This window comes from Coregonus lavaretus (assembly GCF_964263955.1).
Source record: "Coregonus lavaretus genome assembly, chromosome: 15".
In the NCBI taxonomy this organism is placed as follows: domain Eukaryota; kingdom Metazoa; phylum Chordata; class Actinopteri; order Salmoniformes; family Salmonidae; genus Coregonus; species Coregonus lavaretus.
Window position 1 is genome coordinate 41,393,365 of NC_140002.1, and position 18,660 is coordinate 41,412,024.

At 45.2% G+C, this 18,660-nt stretch overlaps 1 protein-coding gene across 1 annotated transcript; it reads left to right on the forward strand.

Moving 5' to 3' along the window:
- The first annotated feature begins 585 nt into the window (after positions 1-585).
- On the forward strand, positions 586-18,194 carry LOC311142409 (palmitoyl-protein thioesterase ABHD10, mitochondrial-like). Its single transcript, XM_084178057.1, has 5 exons — positions 586-787; positions 13,661-13,847; positions 15,635-15,746; positions 16,097-16,234; positions 16,566-18,194. The coding sequence occupies exons 1-5, from the start codon at positions 706-708 to the stop codon at positions 16,905-16,907; spliced, it is 861 nt and encodes a 286-aa protein (XP_084034183.1). The 5' UTR covers positions 586-705; the 3' UTR covers positions 16,908-18,194.
- The last annotated feature ends 466 nt before the right edge of the window (positions 18,195-18,660 follow it).

Below are 18,660 nucleotides of genomic sequence, written 5' to 3' on the forward strand. Positions count from 1 at the left end.
GGTTGCCAGGGTTAGAGTAGAACAGGTGTCATATGCTGTGAGGCAGTGAAGAGAGTAGAGGATGATGGGTCAAGGGTGAGTAGTAGGCCTAGGCCAATACAGAGGGAAACAAATTTGTGCTTCAGTAAGGTTGGCTTCTTAGCATTCATTGCCATGGTTATCAACTGTACCGCAGAAATGGAACTTAATCACAGAAAATATATGTTGTGGTGGCAGCTGCAGAGAAGTACTTGGGTGTACAAGGTTTTACTGCAGAAGAGTTACAAGGTGTTTTGAACGAAAGAGTCCCGTCCTCCTAGGCTGTCAGCCTGGTGTAGGATCAGTTAGGGTCAAAGTAGTGGAATGTAGTGGAATGTATGATTTTAGTTTTTTTGAAATAGTGAACTATTGGTGTAGGGTTAGTTGGTTGTGCACATTTTTCCTTTCCCCCTTCCTTTTTATTTTTGTTTCACAAAATGTAACGTGCTCGACCACACACTCCCGCACAGTAGATGGCGGCATGCACAAACAAAATGTGCGAACTCCATGATACCAAAGAACAAGAAGAAGCAGCTAGCTAGATCACACAAACCCACGTTTTCCTCCAGCGTAGGGTGTGGCAGGAGTCAAACTGGAAGGCTAGCTAACTAATCAGTCGGTGTCATTCAAATACACTAGATAAGGTCGGAGTCTTGTCCTCCTCTGCCTCGCAGTACGCGGGACAGAATGGCGTCTACACTAGCAAGGCATTTCAGCAGGATTTTCCAATTAACGTTAAATGTCCAAAGAAAATCTGTTACGTTTTCGGGTGAGTAGTTAGCTACTATAAAAGTGTTTGATTAATGTCGCAACTATTAAACGTATAATTATTCCAGTCATTCAAAAACAACGTATACAAGGGGCGGGTGTCGCTAACGTTAACTCTACAACCAAAGTACAGTGAACTAAGTAACAGCTACCTACTTAAAGCAGAGATTCCTTTTCTAATAGAGCGTCTGCTAAATGATGTAAATGTAATATCGCTGCCTAAAGCTAGCTAACGTTAGAGGCTAGCTATTTAGTTAGCTAACTTTAGCTTACTGTAGCTAATAGCTAAATGCATAACGGAAAACATTGAGTTGTTACTGGCTAGCTAGACAGATTTTCAAAATAATTACTGTTTCTACGAAATCTCTGCTTCAAAAACCAAGTCGGTTAGCGATCTTCCTTTCCTAGCTTCCTTTCCTTCCCTACCTCAATTTCTTCTCCTCCTTTCCTATCTCTTTCCTTATCTCCTTACCTTTCCTAGCTCCCTTGTTCTAGCTTACTTTCCTCGCTCCCTTTCATTCTTACCTAACTCCCTTTTCCTACTTTCCTAGCTTTCTTTCCTTACCTCCTTTCCTAGAATTAACCACGTCCAGTAGAAAGGAAGGAAAGGGAGCTAGGCAAGGAGTAATGGAGGTAGGAAAGGAGGAAGAGAGAAAGGGACCATGACATTTCTCTCTCTCTCTATCTATCTCTGGTGAGTTATCATTATTATTAGCATTACATAAGGCTTGTGTTGACATAGATAGCACATTTACCGAACTCCAATGACAGTTGACCACAATGTGTGATATCTGGGGGTTTTGTGTGATGTTGCAAGATAAGTGGGCGGCAGGTAGCTTAGTGGTTAAGAGCGTAGTGCCAGTAACCGAAAGGTCGCTGGTTCTAATCCCGAGCCGACTAGGTGAAAAATCTGTCGATGTGCCCTTGAGCAAGGCACTTAAACCTAATTGCTCCTGTAAGTCGCTCTGGATAAGAGCGTCTGCTAAATGACTAAAATGTCAATGTAAAGGAATATAAGAAAGAAAATGGGGAAAGGGAGCGAGGAAAGGAATCTAGGAAAGAAAAGGAGTTCACATGTATGTGGTAGGGATTAACCACGGCCAGTAGAGGAAAGGGAGCAAGGAAAGGAATCTATTAGGGATGTGCATCTTTCCCTTTCAAGACGATTCAATACATATCAAGATACATGGGCTCCGATACTGTACAGGAACGATACGTTTTGGTTGGATTAGAGAACGAATCAATGCGATTTGATGCACTAACATTTTCATAAATGTTCATTTTCCATTCTAAATTAAAATCTGCTTCTGATGGAGCTCATGAGCTGGGCATCTGAGCTGGATCTGTCCGAGCTGATGTCAAAAATCTAATCAAATTTTATTTGTCACATGCGCCGAATACAACCTTACCGTGAAATGCTTACTTACAAGTCCTTAACCAACAATGCAGTTTTAAGAAAAATAAGAGTTAAGAAAATATTTACTAAATAAACTAAAGTAAAAAGAAATAACACAATAAAATAACATTAGCGAGGCTATGTACATGGGGCACCGGTACGGAGTCAATGTAAAAAATCATACAATGTGATTTTCTGGATTTTTGTTTTAGATTCCGTCTCTCACAGTTGAAGTGTACCTATGATAAAAATTACAGACCTCTACATGCTTTGTAAGTAGGAAAACCTGCAAAATCGGCAGTGTATCAAATACTTGTTCTCCCCACTGTAGGTAGGGGTAAAGTGTTTATGCATAGATAATAAACAGAGGGTAGCAGCGGCGTAAAAAAACGGGTGTCAATGCAAATAGTCCAGGTAGCCATTTGATTAACTGTTAAGCAGTCTTATGGCTTGGCGGTAGAAGCTGTTAAGGAGCCTTTTGGACCTAGACTTGTCGTGTGGTAGCAGAGAGAACAGTCTATGACTAGGATGGCTGGAGTCTTTTGACCATTTTTAGGGCCTTCCTCTGACACCGCCTGGTATAGAGTTCCTGGAGGGCAGGAAGCTTGGCCCCAGTGATGTACTGGGCCGTACACACTACCCTCCTGTAGCGCCTTGCGGTCGGATGCCGAGCAGTTGCCATACCAGGCGGTGATGCAACCAGTCAGGATGCTCTCGATGGTGCAGCTGTAGAACTTTTTAAGGATCTGAGGACCCATGCCAAATCTTTTCAGTTTCCTGAGGAGCAGTAGGTGTTGTCGTGCCCTCTTCACGACTGTCTTGGTGTGTTTGAACCATGATAGTTTGTTGATGTGGACACTAAGGAACTTGAAGCTCTCGACCTGCTCCACTAAAGCCTGTCGACGTGAATGGGGGCGTGCTCGGCCCTCCTTTTCCTGTAGTCCACGATCATGTCCTTTGTCTTGATCACGTTGAGGGAGAAGTTGTTGTCCTGGCACCACACTGCCAGGTCTCTGACCTCCTCTTTATAGGCTGTCATCGTTGTCGGTGATCAGGCCTACCACCGTTGTGTCGTCTGCAAACTTAATGATGGTGTTGGAGTCGTGCTTGTCCATGCAGTCGTGGGTGAACAGGCAGTACATGAGGGGACTAAGCACGCACCCGAGGGGCCCCCGTGTTGAGGATCAACGTGGCGGATGTGTTGTTGCCTACCCTCACCACCTGGGGGCGTCCCGTCAAGAAGTCCAGTTTCAAAGGGAGGTGTTCAGTCCCAGGATCCTTAGCTTAGTGATTAGCTTGGAGGGCACTATGGTGTTGAATGCTGAGCTATAGTCAATGAACAGCATTCTCACGTAGGTGTTCCTTTTGTCCATGTGGGAAAGGGCAGTGTGGAGTGCAATCAAGATTGTCATCTGTTGGGGCGGTATACATATTGGAGTGGGACCAGGGTGTCTGGGATGATGGTGGTGTTGATGTAAGCCATGACCAACTTTGAAAGGCATTTCATGGCTACAGATGTGAGCGTTACGGGGCGATACCTTGGCTTTCTTTGGCACAGGGAATATATAGTAGTCTGCTTGAAACATGTAGGTATTACAGACTGGGTCAGGCAGAGGTTGAAAATGTTAGTGAAGACACTTGCCACCTGGTCAGCGCATGCTCTGAGTACGCATCCTGGTAATCCGTCTGGCCCTGCGGCCTGTTTAAAGGTCTTACTCACATCGGCTACGGAGTGTACACAGTCGTCCGGAACAACTGGTGCTCTCATGCATGGGCTCCCGAGTGGCGCAGCGGTCTAAGGCACTGCATCTCAGTGCTTGAGGCGTCACTACAGACCCCCTGGTTCGATTCCAGGCTATATCACAACCGGTCGTGATTGGGAGTCCCATAGGGCGGCGCGCAATTGGCCCAGCGTCATCCGGGTTTGGCCGGTGTAGGCCGTCATTGTAAATAAGAATTTGTTCTTAACTGACTTGCCTAGTTAAATAAAGGTTAAATTAAAATAAATGCATGGTTCAGTGTTGCTAGCCTCGACGCGAGCATTGAAGGCGTTTAGCTAGTCTGGTAGGCTCAAGTCACTGGGCAGCTCGCGGCTGGGTTTCCCATTGTAATCCGTGATAGTTTGCAAGCCCTGCCACATCCGACGAGCATCAGAGCCAGTGTACTAGGATTCCATCTTAGTCCTGTATTGACGCTTTGCCTGTTTGATGGTTCGTCGGTGCGCGTATGGGGTATTTCTTATATGCGTCCGGGTTAGTGACACGCTCCTTGAAAGTGGCATCTCTAGCCTGTAGCTCAGTGCGGATGTTGCCTGTAATCCATGGCTTTTGGTTGGGATATGTACGTACGGTCACCGTGGGGACAATGTCGTCAATGCACTTTTTAATAATAATATGCCATTTAGCATACGCTTTTATCCGTGCATACTTAAAAAAAAAAAAAAAAATTGTATGGGTGGTCCCGGGGATCGAAACCACTACCTTGGCGTTACAAGCGCCGTGCTCTACCAGCTGAGCTACAGAGGACCACGCCGGTGACTGATGTGGTAAACTCCTCAATGCCATTGGATGAGTCCCAGAACATATTCCAGTCTCTGCTAGGGTTGTCACGATACTGGGATACCTGATTTTCCATGGCGAAAAGGAAAACACAAAGCAGATTTAGCTCTTTGGTCCTTTTAAAAAACCTATTGTATGTAAATCTATTGTGTTCTTGGAAAAGAAACGTGATTCTGGTTGACACATAAGGCTGCTTGTTTCCAACATTGACTGTTTTCCTCAGGAAATATTATCCACTTCATGTTTTGTTTCCTTGCCACGATACCTCAGAGTATCGTAATACTGGTATGGTGACAACCCAACTTCTCTTCTAGCGAAACAGTCTTGTAGCTTAGCATCTGCTTTATCGGACCACTTCTGTATTGAGCGTGTCAGATTTGCCAAATGGAGGGCGAGGGAGAGCTTTGTATGAGTGTGTGTGTGGGGAGTTTTTTTCGCCTCTAGTTGCACAGGTGACATGCTGCATTACAATCACCGGCAACTAGGATCACAGCCTCTGGATGAACTTTTTCTTGTTCGCTTATAGCCCTATACAGCACATTGAGTGCGGTCTTAGTGCCAGCCTCGGTTTGTGGTGGTAAATGGACAGCTATGAAAAATATAGATAAACTCTCTTGATAAATAGTATGGTCTAAAGCTTATCATGAGGTATTCTAACTCAGGCGAGCAGAACCTCGAGACTCCCTTAATATTAGAGATCGCGCTCCAGCTGTTGTTAACAAACACACCACCCTCCTTGAGCTTTCCCGACGCTGCCGTTCTGTCCTGCCGATGCATAGAAAAACCAGCTAGAATATTATCCATGTCCTTGTTCAGCCAAGTTTCAGAGAAACATAGAATATTACAGTTCTTCAGGTCCCTTTTGATTAAACAGAGCTCATCCAGTTTGTTCTCCATTATACATCCGGTGTACATTCGCTAATAGAACAGAGGGTAGAGGCTGTTTATTTGCTCGCTGACGTAGTTTCATCAGCCACCTTGCTTGCCTCTGAAGCTACGCAGGGTCGGTCCCTGGATGGGAGACCAGATGCTGCTGGAAGTGGTGTTGGAGGGCCAGTAAGAGGCACTCTTTCCTCAGGTCAAAAATAAATAAATATATATATATATCCCAATGCCCCAGGGCAGTGATTGGGTACATTGCCCTGTGTAGGGTGCCGCTTTTCGGATGGGATGTTTAACAGGTTTCCTGACTCTCTGGTCACTAAAGATCCCATGGCACTTATCGTAAGAGTAGGGCTGTTAAACCCGGTGTCCTGGCTAATTTCCCAATCTGGCCCTCATACCTTCATCATCCCCAGCTTCCAATTGGTTCATTTATCCCCCCTCCTCTCCCCTGTAACTATTCCCCAGGTTGTTGCTGTAAATGAGAATGTGTTGTCTGTCAACTTACCTGGTAAAATAAGGGTAAAATAAAAAAATATCTCAAAATAATAATCAGGGTATCTAGATTCTAGTTTGGGAACAGAACTGTATTGAGATTGGGCTTTTGTTCGATGAGGACATCAGCAAAATGTAGGCCCAGTTCCATCTCGCTCCATACACTCCCACTGCCAGCCACTTCCTCTCCTCCGGAAATTCCAACCGGATGCTTCAGATTTATACATCCGGTGAAACATCTGGCTCTTTGTTCTATCTGTGCTAACTTTACCCTAGCTAGATAGCTAACTAAGTTAGCTAGTTAGTTACTGGAAAGGAGCAAGTTACAAGTAGTACCTTGCTAGCTATTGCTAATGCAAGCCTGCAGCTAACTTTGCTAACTCGCCAGCAGTTATTCATCAGTTGTCAGTATTATAACGCTTTCAAGACAATTCGGCACTCGGAAATGTCAGACTTGGAAACTCTTTGTAGGAAAATTAGCTCTGAGTTTCCCACTTGAAAAATATCAGAATTGACCAATAGGATGCTCTAAGCAAGAAAACGTACAGAAATGTTAACTCTGAGTTTCCGAGTTGTTGTTTTGAAAGCACCATTAGCTAGCTAGTCAGAACAGACCATGATTGTTCAAAGGTGTGACCAGACCAGTGGTGTTCGAAACCACCTAAAGTGAGACAGACCAAGACCATTGCAAATCAAGACCAACACGGGGGGGAACATATGGATTGGATTCTATAGCCATTCAGAATGATGGAAAAATATATTCTGAGGGCATATAGTCACTCTTCAAATTATCACTAACCATTGCCAACACCTCCTTTGGCCGCCATTCCTTCCAGTTCTCTGCTGCCAATGACTGGAACGAATTGCAAAAATCTCTGAAGCTGACAAACTATTACAATTTCCCCAGATCTTCTAGGGGAGCAAGGAAATTCCGAAGAGCGTGACAAGGTTTGAGAATATGTTTCAACAAAAGTAAAGGACAGTAATGTTACGAGTAAAGTAGAAAGCCCAGGTTTTAATAGGCTATAAGATATAAATGTCATGAATGGAGTGTGGATCTCTGGCCTGGCAAAGCGCTGACTGAACATGGGCTGATAATTATTTATTTTTTTACTCCACTGAGGCCTCATCTATAAACCTTGCGTAACCACAAAATATGCCCCAAAACATGCGTGTGCCAGTTATCATGCAAAAGTTGGCTCTTGACCTAAGAATGTGCTTATCCTCCCGCAAACTTTAGACCATGCGTTCGCACAGTTTCTAGTGGTTGCGGTATTGCATTTCAAGAATGCAAAAGTAGGCTAGTAGTAGCCTTGTGCAAATGGGAAAATACAGTATGATGACACGCTTATTCATTAAAAAAAGTAACAGGTAGCTGATATAATAACAAGATGCAATCATTTGCCGTTAGTGATAAGAGCAAAAATCTAGGCCTATATATTTTATTTGGATTCTAAAATAATTAGAAATAGTCACCTATTTCCTATTTATTTCATTTCCATGATCATTGCAGAATAAATTCCTCACCTTTTCTAACTCGTGGTTTCATACTCGGGAAAATTCACTGAACAAAAATATAAACGCAACATGTATAGTGTTGGTTTCATGAGCTGAAATGATCCCAGAAATGTTCCATATGCACAAAAAGCTTATTTCTCTAAAAAATGTTGTGCAAATTTGTTTACATCCCTGTTTGTGAGCATTTCCCCTTTGCCAAGATAATCCATCCACCTGACAGGTTTGGCATATCAAGAAGCTGATTAAACAGCATGCTCATTACACAGGTGACCCAAACTAAATGCATGCTCTTCAATCGAACGCTGCTGGCACCCGCCCACCCGACTAGAATCACCACTCTCGACGGGTCTGACCTAGAGTATGTGGACAACTACAAATACCTAGGTGTCTGGTTAGACTGTAAACTCTCCTTCCAGACTCACATTAAGAATCTCCAATCCAAAGTTAAATCTAGAATCAGCTTCCTATTTCGCAACAAAGCCTCCTTCACTCATGCTGCCAAACATGCCCTCGTAAAACTGACTACCCTACCGATCCTTGACTTCGGCGATGTCATTTACAAAATAGCCTCCAACACTCTACTCAGCAAATTGGATGTAGTCTATCACAGTGCCATCCGTTTTGTCACCAAAGCCCCATACACTACCCACCACTGTGACCTGTACGCTCTTGTTGGCTGGTCCTCACTACATGTTCGTCGTCAAACCCACTGGCTCCAGGCCATCCAAATCCCTGCCTCATCTTAGCTCATTGGTCACCATAGCAGCACCCACCCGTAGTCTGCACTCCAGCAGGTATATCTCACTGGTCATTCCCAAAGCCAACACCTCCTTTGGCCGCCATTCCTTCCAGTTCTCTGCTGCCAATGACTGGAACGAATTGCAAAAATCTCTGAAACTGGAGACTCTTATCTCCCTCACTAACTTCAAGCATCAGTTGTCAGAGCACCTTACCGATCACTGCACCTGTACACAGCCCATCTGAAATTAGCCCACCCAACTACCTCATCCCTATATTGTTATTTATTTTGCTCTTTTGCACCCCAGTATCTCTATTTGCACATAATCTCTTGCACATCTAGCATTCCAGTGTTAATACTAATTGTAATTATTTTGCACTATAGCCTATTTACATTTACATTTACATTTTAGTCATTTAGCAGACGCTCTTATCCAGAGCGACTTACAGGAGCAATTAGGGTTAAGTGCCTTGCTCAAGGGCACATTTACGTCATTTAGCAGACGCTCTTATCCAGAGCGACTACAAATTGGTGCATTCACCCTATAGCCAGTGGGATAACCACTTTACAATTCTTATTTTTATTTTTTATTTTTTTATATTTTTTTTTTGGGGGGGGGGGGGGGTTAGAAGGATTACTTTATCCTATCCCAGGTGTTCCTTAAAGAGGTGGGGTTTCAAATGTCTCCGGAAGGTGGTGAGTGACTCCGCTGTCCTGGCGTCGTGAGGGAGCTTGTTCCACCATTGGGGTGCCAGAGCAGCGAACAGTTTTGACTGGGCTGAGCGGGAACTATGCTTCCGCAGAGGAAGGGGAGCCAGCAGGCCAGAGGTGGATGAACGCAATGCCCTCGTTTGGGTGTAGGGACTGATCAGAGCCTGAAGGTACGGAGGTGCCGTTCCCCTCACTGCTCCATAGGCAAGCACCATGGTCTTGTAACGGATGCGAGCTTCAACTGGAAGCCAGTGGAGTGTGCGGAGGAGGGGGGTGACGTGAGAGAACTTGGGAAGGTTGAACACCAGACGGGCTGCGGCATTCTGGATGAGTTGTAGGGGTTTAATGGCACAGGCAGGGAGCCCAGCCAACAGCGAGTTGCAGTAATCCAGACGGGAGATGACAAGTGCCTGGATTAGGACCTGTGCCGCTTCCTGTGTAAGGCAGGGTCCTACTCTCCGAATGTTGTAGAGCATGAACCTGCAGGATCGGGTCACCGCCTTGATGTTAGCGGAGAACGACAGGGTGTTGTCCAGGGTCACGCCAAGGCTCTTCGCACTCTGGGAGGAGGACACAACGGAGTTGTCAACCGTGATGGCGAGATCATGGAACGGGCAGTCCTTCCCCGGGAGGAAGAGCAGCTCCGTCTTGCCAGGGTTCAGCTTGAGGTGGTGATCCGTCATCCATACTGATATGTCGGCCAGACATGCAGAGATGCGATTCGCCACCTGGTTATCAGAAGGGGGAAAGGAGAAGATTAGTTGTGTATCGTCAGCGTAGCAATGATAGGAGAGGCCATGTGAGGATATGACAGAGCCAAGTGACTTGGTGTATAGGGAGAAAAGGAGAGGGCCTAGAACTGAGCCCTGGGGGACACCAGTGGTGAGAGCACGTGGTGCGGAGACAGCTTCTCGCCACGCCACTTGGTAGGAGCGACCGGTCAGGTAGGACGCAATCCAGGAGTGAGCCGCGCCGGAGATGCCCAGCTCGGAGAGGGTGGAGAGGAGGATCTGATGGTTCACAGTATCAAAGGCAGCAGACAGGTCTAGAAGGACAAGAGCAGAGGAGAGAGAGTTAGCTTTAGCAGTGCGGAGAGCCTCCGTGACACAGAGAAGAGCAGTCTCAGTTGAATGACCAGTCCTGAAACCTGACTGGTTTGGATCAAGAAGGTCATTCTGAGAGAGATAGCAGGAGAGTTGGCTAAAGACGGCACGCTCAATAGTTTTGGAAAGAAAAGAAAGAAGGGATACTGGTCTGTAGTTGTTGACATCAGTGGGATCGAGTGTTGGTTTTTTGAGGAGGGGTGCAACTCTCGCTCTCTTGAAGACGGAAGGGACATGGCCAGCGGTCAAGGATGAGTTGATCAGCGAGGTGAGGTAGGGGAGAAGGTCACCGGAGATGGTCTGGAGAAGAGAGGAGGGGATGGGGTCAAGCGGGCAGGTTGTTGGGCGGCCTGCAGTCACTAGTCGCAAGATTTTATCTGGAGAGAGAGGGGAGAAAGAAGTCAAAGCATAGGGTAGGGCAGTGTGAGCAGGACCAGCAGTGTCATTAGACTTAACAAACGAGGATCGGATGTCGTCAACCTTCTTTTCAAAGTGGTTGACGAAGTCATCCACAGAGAGGGAGGAGGAGGGGGAGGGGGGGGGGGGGGATTCAGCAGTGAGGAGAATGTGGCAAAGAGCTTCCTAGGTTTAGAGGCAGATGCTTGGAATTTAGAGTGGTAGAAAGTGGCCTTAGCAGCAGAAACAGATGAAGAAAATGTAGAGAGGAGGGAGTGAAAAGATGCCAGGTCGGCAGGGAGTTTAGTTTTCTTCCATTTCCGCTCAGCTGCCCGGAGCTCTGTTCTGTGAGCTCGCAATGAGTCATCAAGCCACGGAGCTGGAGGGGAGGACCGAGCCGGCCGGGAGGATAGGGGACACAGGGAGTCAAAGGATGCAGAAAGGGAGGAGAGGAGGGTTGAGGAGGCATAATCAGGAGATTGGAGGGAGAAGGATTGAGCAGAGGGAAGAGATGATAGGATGGAAGAGGAGAGAGTAGTGGGAGAGAGAGAGCGAAGGTTGCGGCGGCGCGTTACCATCTGTGTAGGGGCAGAGTGAGTAGTGTTGGAGGAGAGCGAGAGAGAAAAGGATACAAAGTAGTGGTCGGAGACATGGAGGGGAGTTGCAGTGAGAAGTAGAAGAGCAACATCTAGTAAAGATGAAGTCAAGCGTATTGCCTGCCTTGTGAGTGGGGGGGGATGGTGAGAGGGTGAGGTCAAAAGAGGAGAGGAGTGGAAAGAAGGAGGCAGAGAGAAATGAGTCAAATGTAGACGTAGGGAGGTTGAAATCCCCCAAAACTGTGAAGGGTGAGCCATCCTCAGGAAAGGAACTTATCAAGGCGTCAAGCTCATTGATGAACTCTCCAAGGGAACCTGGAGGGCGATAGATGACAAGGATATTAAGCTTAAATGGGCTAGTGACTGTGACAGCGTGGAATTCAAATGAGGAGATAGACAGATGGGTTAGGGGAAAAATTGAGAATGACCACTTGGGAGAGATGAGGATTCCTGTGCCACCACCCCTCTGACCAGATGCTCTCGGGGTATGCGAGAACACATGGTCAGACGAGGAGAGAGCAGTAGGAGTAGCAGTATTTTCAGTGGTAATCCATGTTTCCGTCAGCGCCAGGAAGTCGAGGGACTGGAGGGTAGCATAGGCTGGGATGAAGTCAGCCTTGTTGGCGGCAGAACGCCAGTTCCAGAGGCTGCCTGAGACCTGGAACTCCAGGTGTGGTGCGTGCAGGGACCACCAGGTTAGAGAGGCAGCAGCCACGCGGTGTGAGGCGTTTGTGTAGCCTGTGCGGAGAGGAGAGAACAGGGATAGGCAGAGGCATAGTTGACAGGCTGCAGCAGATGGCTACAATAATGCAGAGGAGATCGGAATGAAATGAACTAAACATCTGGGAAAGGAGAGAGCAGGCCTCCCTCACCAAAAAAAAAATATAACTCTCCCAACTTCCACCTCAGAAACTATAATTGTTTCACTGAACCACCCGAATAAAACTCTCCCAACTTCCACTTTAGAAATTAGAATTGTTGTAAACTACAGCAGACTGTTATCAGTAGCTGTAATTAAGTACAGCAGCTACCAACCACCTAACGTTAATGCCTCGGATAATGAGGTTAGAAAAACAGCTGAATGGTGGCAGCTAGCTGGCTCAATCACAGGTACTCTTAAGCATGAAATAACATTGGAAACAACTAACCACAGTTGCTAAAAGTTACCAGTAGCTACCCGCTAGCTAGCTAGCTAGCTTTGTTGGTCCAAGTAGTGGGTAAGCTAGCCTCGTGCTATTTATTGCCTTACCTCCATAACTTGCTACATTTGCACACACTGTATATATATTTTCTGTTGTATTTTTTGACTTTGTTTTTTTACCCCATATGTAACTCTGTGTTGTTGTTTTTATCGCACTGCTTTTGCTTTATCTTGGCCAGGTCGCAGTTGTAAATGAGAACTTGTTCTCAACTGGCTTACCTGGTTAAATAAAGGTGAAATAAAATAAATAAAAAATTGTGCTGGGGACAAAAGGCCTCTCTAAAATGTGCAGTTTTGTCACATAACACAATCTGTGCAATTGGCATGCTGACTGCAGGAATGCCCTCCAGAGCTGTTGCCAGAGAATGTAATGTTCATTTCTCTAACATAAGCTGCCACAACGTCATTTTTGAGAATTTGGCAGTACGACCATGTGTATGGCGTCATGTGGGTAAGCGGTTTGCTGATGTCAAGGTTGTGAAAGATGGGTGTTTTTCAGGTGGAGTTAGAATGCTTGTTTATGCTTGCGCAGTTTTACAACAGGTCTGATTTCTAACGGGATACATGCATGTGTATGGCTTGCGGCAAGTTTATAAATCTCAATAATTTTGTGAGTGCGCAGTCTTTTCAGAAATGGGGCTTGCAGATATTTATAACGGTTATAAATTAGGCCCCTGGTCTTGTCTGGTCTCGTGAAAAAATGACGAGTCCTCATTGACCGAGCAAAAATGCATCAGAGACCGAGACACTCAATATGTGATCTCGAGACCGGACTACAACACTTGACAAGACGCATACAAATTGGAACCACAAACAAAACCATTGTAAAAGCACCACCATCTCCAATTCCAAATCACATGGGCATGGCTATCCGTGTCATTTATTGAAATCATGTAGTTCAAGATTGACCCAATGGTTTGGTGAAACATATGCAAAATGTGATCATTATTTGACCCTGCTGGTCATCTATGAACGTTTGAACATCTTGGAGAAAAATCTGGCCTTAATGGTGGCCATGTACTGTTATAATCTCCACCCGGCACAGCCAGAAGGGGACTGGCCACCCCTCGGAGCCTGGCTCCTCTCTAGGTTTCTTCCTAGGTTTCTGCCTTTCTAGGGAGTTTTTTCTAGCCACCGTGCTTCTACATCTGCATTGCTTGCTGTTTGGGGTTTTAGGCAGGGTTTCTGTATAGCACTTTGTGACATCTGCTGATGTAAAAAGGGCTTTATAAATACATTTGATTGATTTGATTGTTGTTGTAATGTTTCTGTTTTCCAGGAGTGCGACACAAGTCGTCTACAGTGCAGTATGCAACACGCCCTGACCTGCCGAAGCTGGCTTATAGAAAAGTGAAGGGGAAGAGCCCAGGTGTAGTCTTCTTGCCAGGGTTTGCTTCTAACATGGGTGGGAAGAAAGCAGATGCCCTTGAGGAGTTCTGCCAATCACTAGGCCACTCTTACCTAAGGTAAATTAGAAAAATAGAGCTGTCTGATATCTCTCTCTCTACATGCATCCATGCATGTACAGTGGGGAGAACAAGTATTTGATACACTGCCGATTTTGCAGGTTTTCCTACTTACAAAGCATGTAGAGGTCTGTAATTTTTATCATAGGTACACTTCAACTGTGAGAGATGGAATCTAAAACAAAAATCCAGAAAATCACATTGTATGATTTTAAAGTAATTAATTTGCATTTTATTGCATGACATAAGTATTTGATCACCTATCAACCAGTAAGAATTCCGGCTCTCACAGACCTGTTCGTTTTTCTTTAAGAAGCCCTCCTGTTCTCCACTCATTACCTGTATTAACTGCACCTGTTTGAACTCATTACCTGTATAAAAGACACCTGTCCACACACTCAATCAAACAGACTCCAACCTCTCCACAATGGCCAAGACCAGAGAGCTGTGTAAGGACATCAGGGATAAAATTGTAGACCTGCACAAGGCTGGGATGGGCTACAGGACAATAGGCAAGCAGCTTGGTGAGAAGGCAACAACTGTTGGCGCAATTATTAGAAAATGGAAGAAGTTCAAGATGATGGTCAATCATCCTCGGTCTGGGGCTCCATGCAAGATCTCACCTCGTGGGGCATCAATGATCATGAGGAAGGTGTGGGATCAGCCCAGAACTACACGGCAGGACCTGGTCAATGACCTGAAGAGAGCTGGGACCACAGTCTCAAAGAAAACCATTAGTAACACACTACGCCGTCATGGATTAAAATCCTGCAGCGCACGCAAGGTCCCCCTGCTCAAGCCAGCGCATGTCCAGGCCCGTCTGAAGTTTACCAATGACCATCTGGATGATCCAGAGGAGGAATGGGAGAAGGTCATGTGTTCTGATGAGACAAAAATAGAGCTTTTTGGTCTAAACTCCACTCGCCGTGTTTGGAGGGAGAAGAAGGATGAGTACAACCCCAAGAACACCATCCCAACCGTGAAGCATGGAGGTGGAAACATCATTCTTTGGGGATGCTTTTCTGCAAAGGGGACAGGACGACTGCACCGTATTGAGGGGAGGATGGATGGGGCCATGTATCGCGAGATCTTGGCTAACAACCTCCTTCCCTCAGTAAGAGCATTGAAGATGGGTCGTGGCTGGGTCTTCCAGCATGACAACGACCTGAAACACACAGCCAGGGCAACTAAGGAGTGGCTCCGTAAGAAGCATCTCAAGGTCCTGGAGTGACCTAGCCAGTCTCCAGACCTGAACCCAATAGAACATCTTTGGAGGGAGCTGAAAGTCTGTATTTCCCAGCGACAGCCCCGAAACCTGAAGGATCTGGAGAAGGTCTGTATGGAGGAGTGGGCCAAAATCCCTTCTGCAGTGTGTGCAAACCTGGTCAAGACCTACAGGAAACGTATGATCTCTGTAATTGCAAACAAATGTTTCTGTACCAAAAATTAAGTTCTGCTTTTCTGATGTATCAAATACTTATGTCATGCAATAAAATGCAAATTAATTACTTAAAAATCATACAATGTGATTTTCTGGATTTTTGTTTTAGATTCCGTCTCTCACAGTTGAAGTGTACCTATGATAAAAATTACAGCCCTCTACATGCTTTGTAAGTAGGAAAACCTGCAAAATCGGCAGTGTATCAAATACTTGTTCTCCCCACTGTATGTATGTCATTCCTTGAATCGGTCAGGAATTGTTGCCAATGTTTTTTGCCTGCATTGCTCTCATTGAGTTATAGGCTGCCATCATATCATGACGATGTAGGCTATCTGGTCTTTCCCAGGTTTGACTATACAGGCTGTGGGTCATCTGAAGGTGAAATGGTAGACGGCACTGTCGGCACTTGGAAGAAGGATGTTCTATATGTATTGGATGAGCTTGTGGAGGGGCCACAAGTAAGGCGCTCCTCTCTGATTCTATGATGAGAAGAATTCTAATCAGCCAGTGTAATACAAAGTATTAATACCTGAAGTAGACCTGCACACTCATGTATAATGGTGTATAACCACTAGGGATGGTAGTTTATGTAAAACTGTTACAGATTGCAGTGTGAATTGACCACTGAGTTAATAATAAACCCAGCCCTGATGGCCATGTGGAGGATATTAGGGTTATTATAGCTCTACTTGGCCTGCACTTGTACAATAAGCCTTTGATTCCTCCGGCATGCATCATTTACACTAGGGATATCAGTTCTATCATTAGAGGGTCATTTCTGATCTAGATAATTATTCTGATGTTGCAGATTCTGGTTGGCTCCAGTATGGGCGGCTGGCTGATGTGCCTGGCAGCCATAGCTCGTCCAGAAAGAACTGCAGCCATGGTTGGCATCTCTACAGCAGCTGACCACTTTGTAACTGTCTTCAATACACTTCCTATTGAGGTGAGTCAGCATTCAGAGTAAGCCATCTTGAGTTGTCAATAACCTTAAAGGGCTCTACAGACCAATGCATTTTTCCCCTCATGACAGACACTTGATTAAATGGGTCATATCAATAAACCGAAGGTGGGTTCAAAGCAAAGGGAACAAAAAATCCTTAATTCTGAAATCCATGCAGTTAGTCTTGAAATCGCAATAACAAAATTCAGATGGCATTATAGTAAAAACGTATTTCCTGAGGACATTTTCGAATGGTTGCCATCTTAGACAATGTCTCCACCCCTAAAATCTAATTTAAGCATTTTGTCTAAATACCACCTGCCTGTCATTCTAGGCAAGAAAGGAGATTGAAGAGAAGGGGCAGTGGGTGGTTCCTACCAAACACAACGAGGAGGGCTCCATCACGTTCACCACAGAGTTCCTGAAGGAGGCAGAGCAGCACTGCATTCTGCAGAGCCCCATTCCAGTGACCTGCCCTGTGAGGCTCATCCATGGGATGAAGGACCAGGATGTGCCCTGGCACATCTCCATGCAGGTAGCTGAGCGTGTGCTTAGCAATGACGTTGACGTCATCTTGCGCAAGCATGGCCAGCACCGCATGGTAGAAAAGGAAGACATCAAGCTCATAGTTTACACCATCGATGACCTAATAGACAAGCTGACCACTTTGGTTTGAGTGGGCAAAACTGGACCATGCTATGGGTGACACCTACTACCCCGATCCCAACATTTCCGCACTCCGACTGCTCTGTTCCTGATGCGTTACAAAATCAAGGTGCCACTGTACAAAATACATACAGTGAAGATAAGGACCTCTTACATTTTCTCCTGGCTCTCCATACCTTTTGTTAGGATTTTTATTTACCAGTGCCATTCCACTTTGTCACTTTGTTCACAGTACCACCGAACTTCTTGGGCATTCTGTGAACAGTTTTTTATGTATTCTCACAATGTGGTCAGATAGTGATTCCGTTAAACCATCAATGAGGAACGTTACGTCCACTTGCGAGAAAACATTTATTTTATCCACTGTCAATTTTACTCCAACAAACACAAGTGTAATGGGCAGTTTTGCCTTTATGTATGTGCACTTAAAGACCAGTAAGAGGCAGCAAATGTCACTAGTATTTTAGGCACTTCACTATGTAACAGTCTCCAGCAGAAGAAATCGCTGGGGGGTTGTCTGTGGAGAGATCAGTTGGAAAAAGGACTTTCTTCATCTGTACTGTATGATTCTCGTGCTGATATCCATGCACTGCCCATTTCCCATGCTGTCCATATTTGCGCTTTTGGTTCCATTGCTGACAGAACAAATCTATTTTCGCATTGATTTGTCCATGCCATTTGACTTTGCACACAAGGTCAGAACAGAATATTGACTGCATGGCAACTCATGTATGAAGAACTGGAGCATTGTGTGTTATTTTTTAAATGTATTGTAATGAGAGAACTTTATTGAGATTCAACTGACGTCACTCTGGGTTACTTTCAATGTTGGCTCAGTTCATGTGGGTTTTGTTGCTAGTGGGTCCTATTCCAAAATTACACAGATCTCAAAGAAACGATTGAACAGTAGCATCATGAGATGTTAGCCTGGTTTGAGTGACTAGCACAAAAGCACGTTTCTTGGGAGTTGTTAGGTGAAAAACATTGCCGTGTAGGCAGCAGCCCATGTTTAGATTTTCCTGTTTAGTATAGTAAACATTCTGTTTTGCTGGTTAAAGACAGGTTCCTCTTGTTGGTTTCCAACATATCACAACCTAGATCCTGAATGTTTAATCTTGTGAACAAAGTTTTATTTATGACATGTTTCCTATCACAGTTAAATGTTTATAGGTGATATTACTGTGGAAGAATTGATGGGCTAGTTCACTGAAACACAATGGCCATACCTGTATATTGATGATAACAAGCAATACCATCTGAAGCTTATGCCAATAAACAAAGTACCAAAATGTAAGGATCTGGCTTTTTTAAATATATATTTTCTATTGTTTCTCTCATACCTATCTGGTTTCATTTGAGTTTTTATTTTAAATGAGCCATTTCCCAAAGGTTATGAAGTGTATCTCATTTCTTAACATATACACTGAGTATACCAAACATATTAGGAACACCTTCCTAATATTGAGTTGCACCCACCCTCCCCCTTTTGTCCACAGAACAGCCTCGATTCGTCGGGGCATGGACTCCACAAGGTGTCGAAAGCGTTCCACAGGGATGCTGGCCCATGTTGACTCAATAGCCTCCCACAGTTGTCAAGTTGGCTGAATGTCCTTAGGGTGGTGGACCATTCTTGATACACACAAGTGTGGAAAAACCCAGCAACGTTGTAGTTCTTGACACAAACCGGTGCGCCTGGCACCTACTACCATACCCTGTTCAAAGGCACTTCAATATTTTTTCTTGCCCATTCACCCTCTGAATGG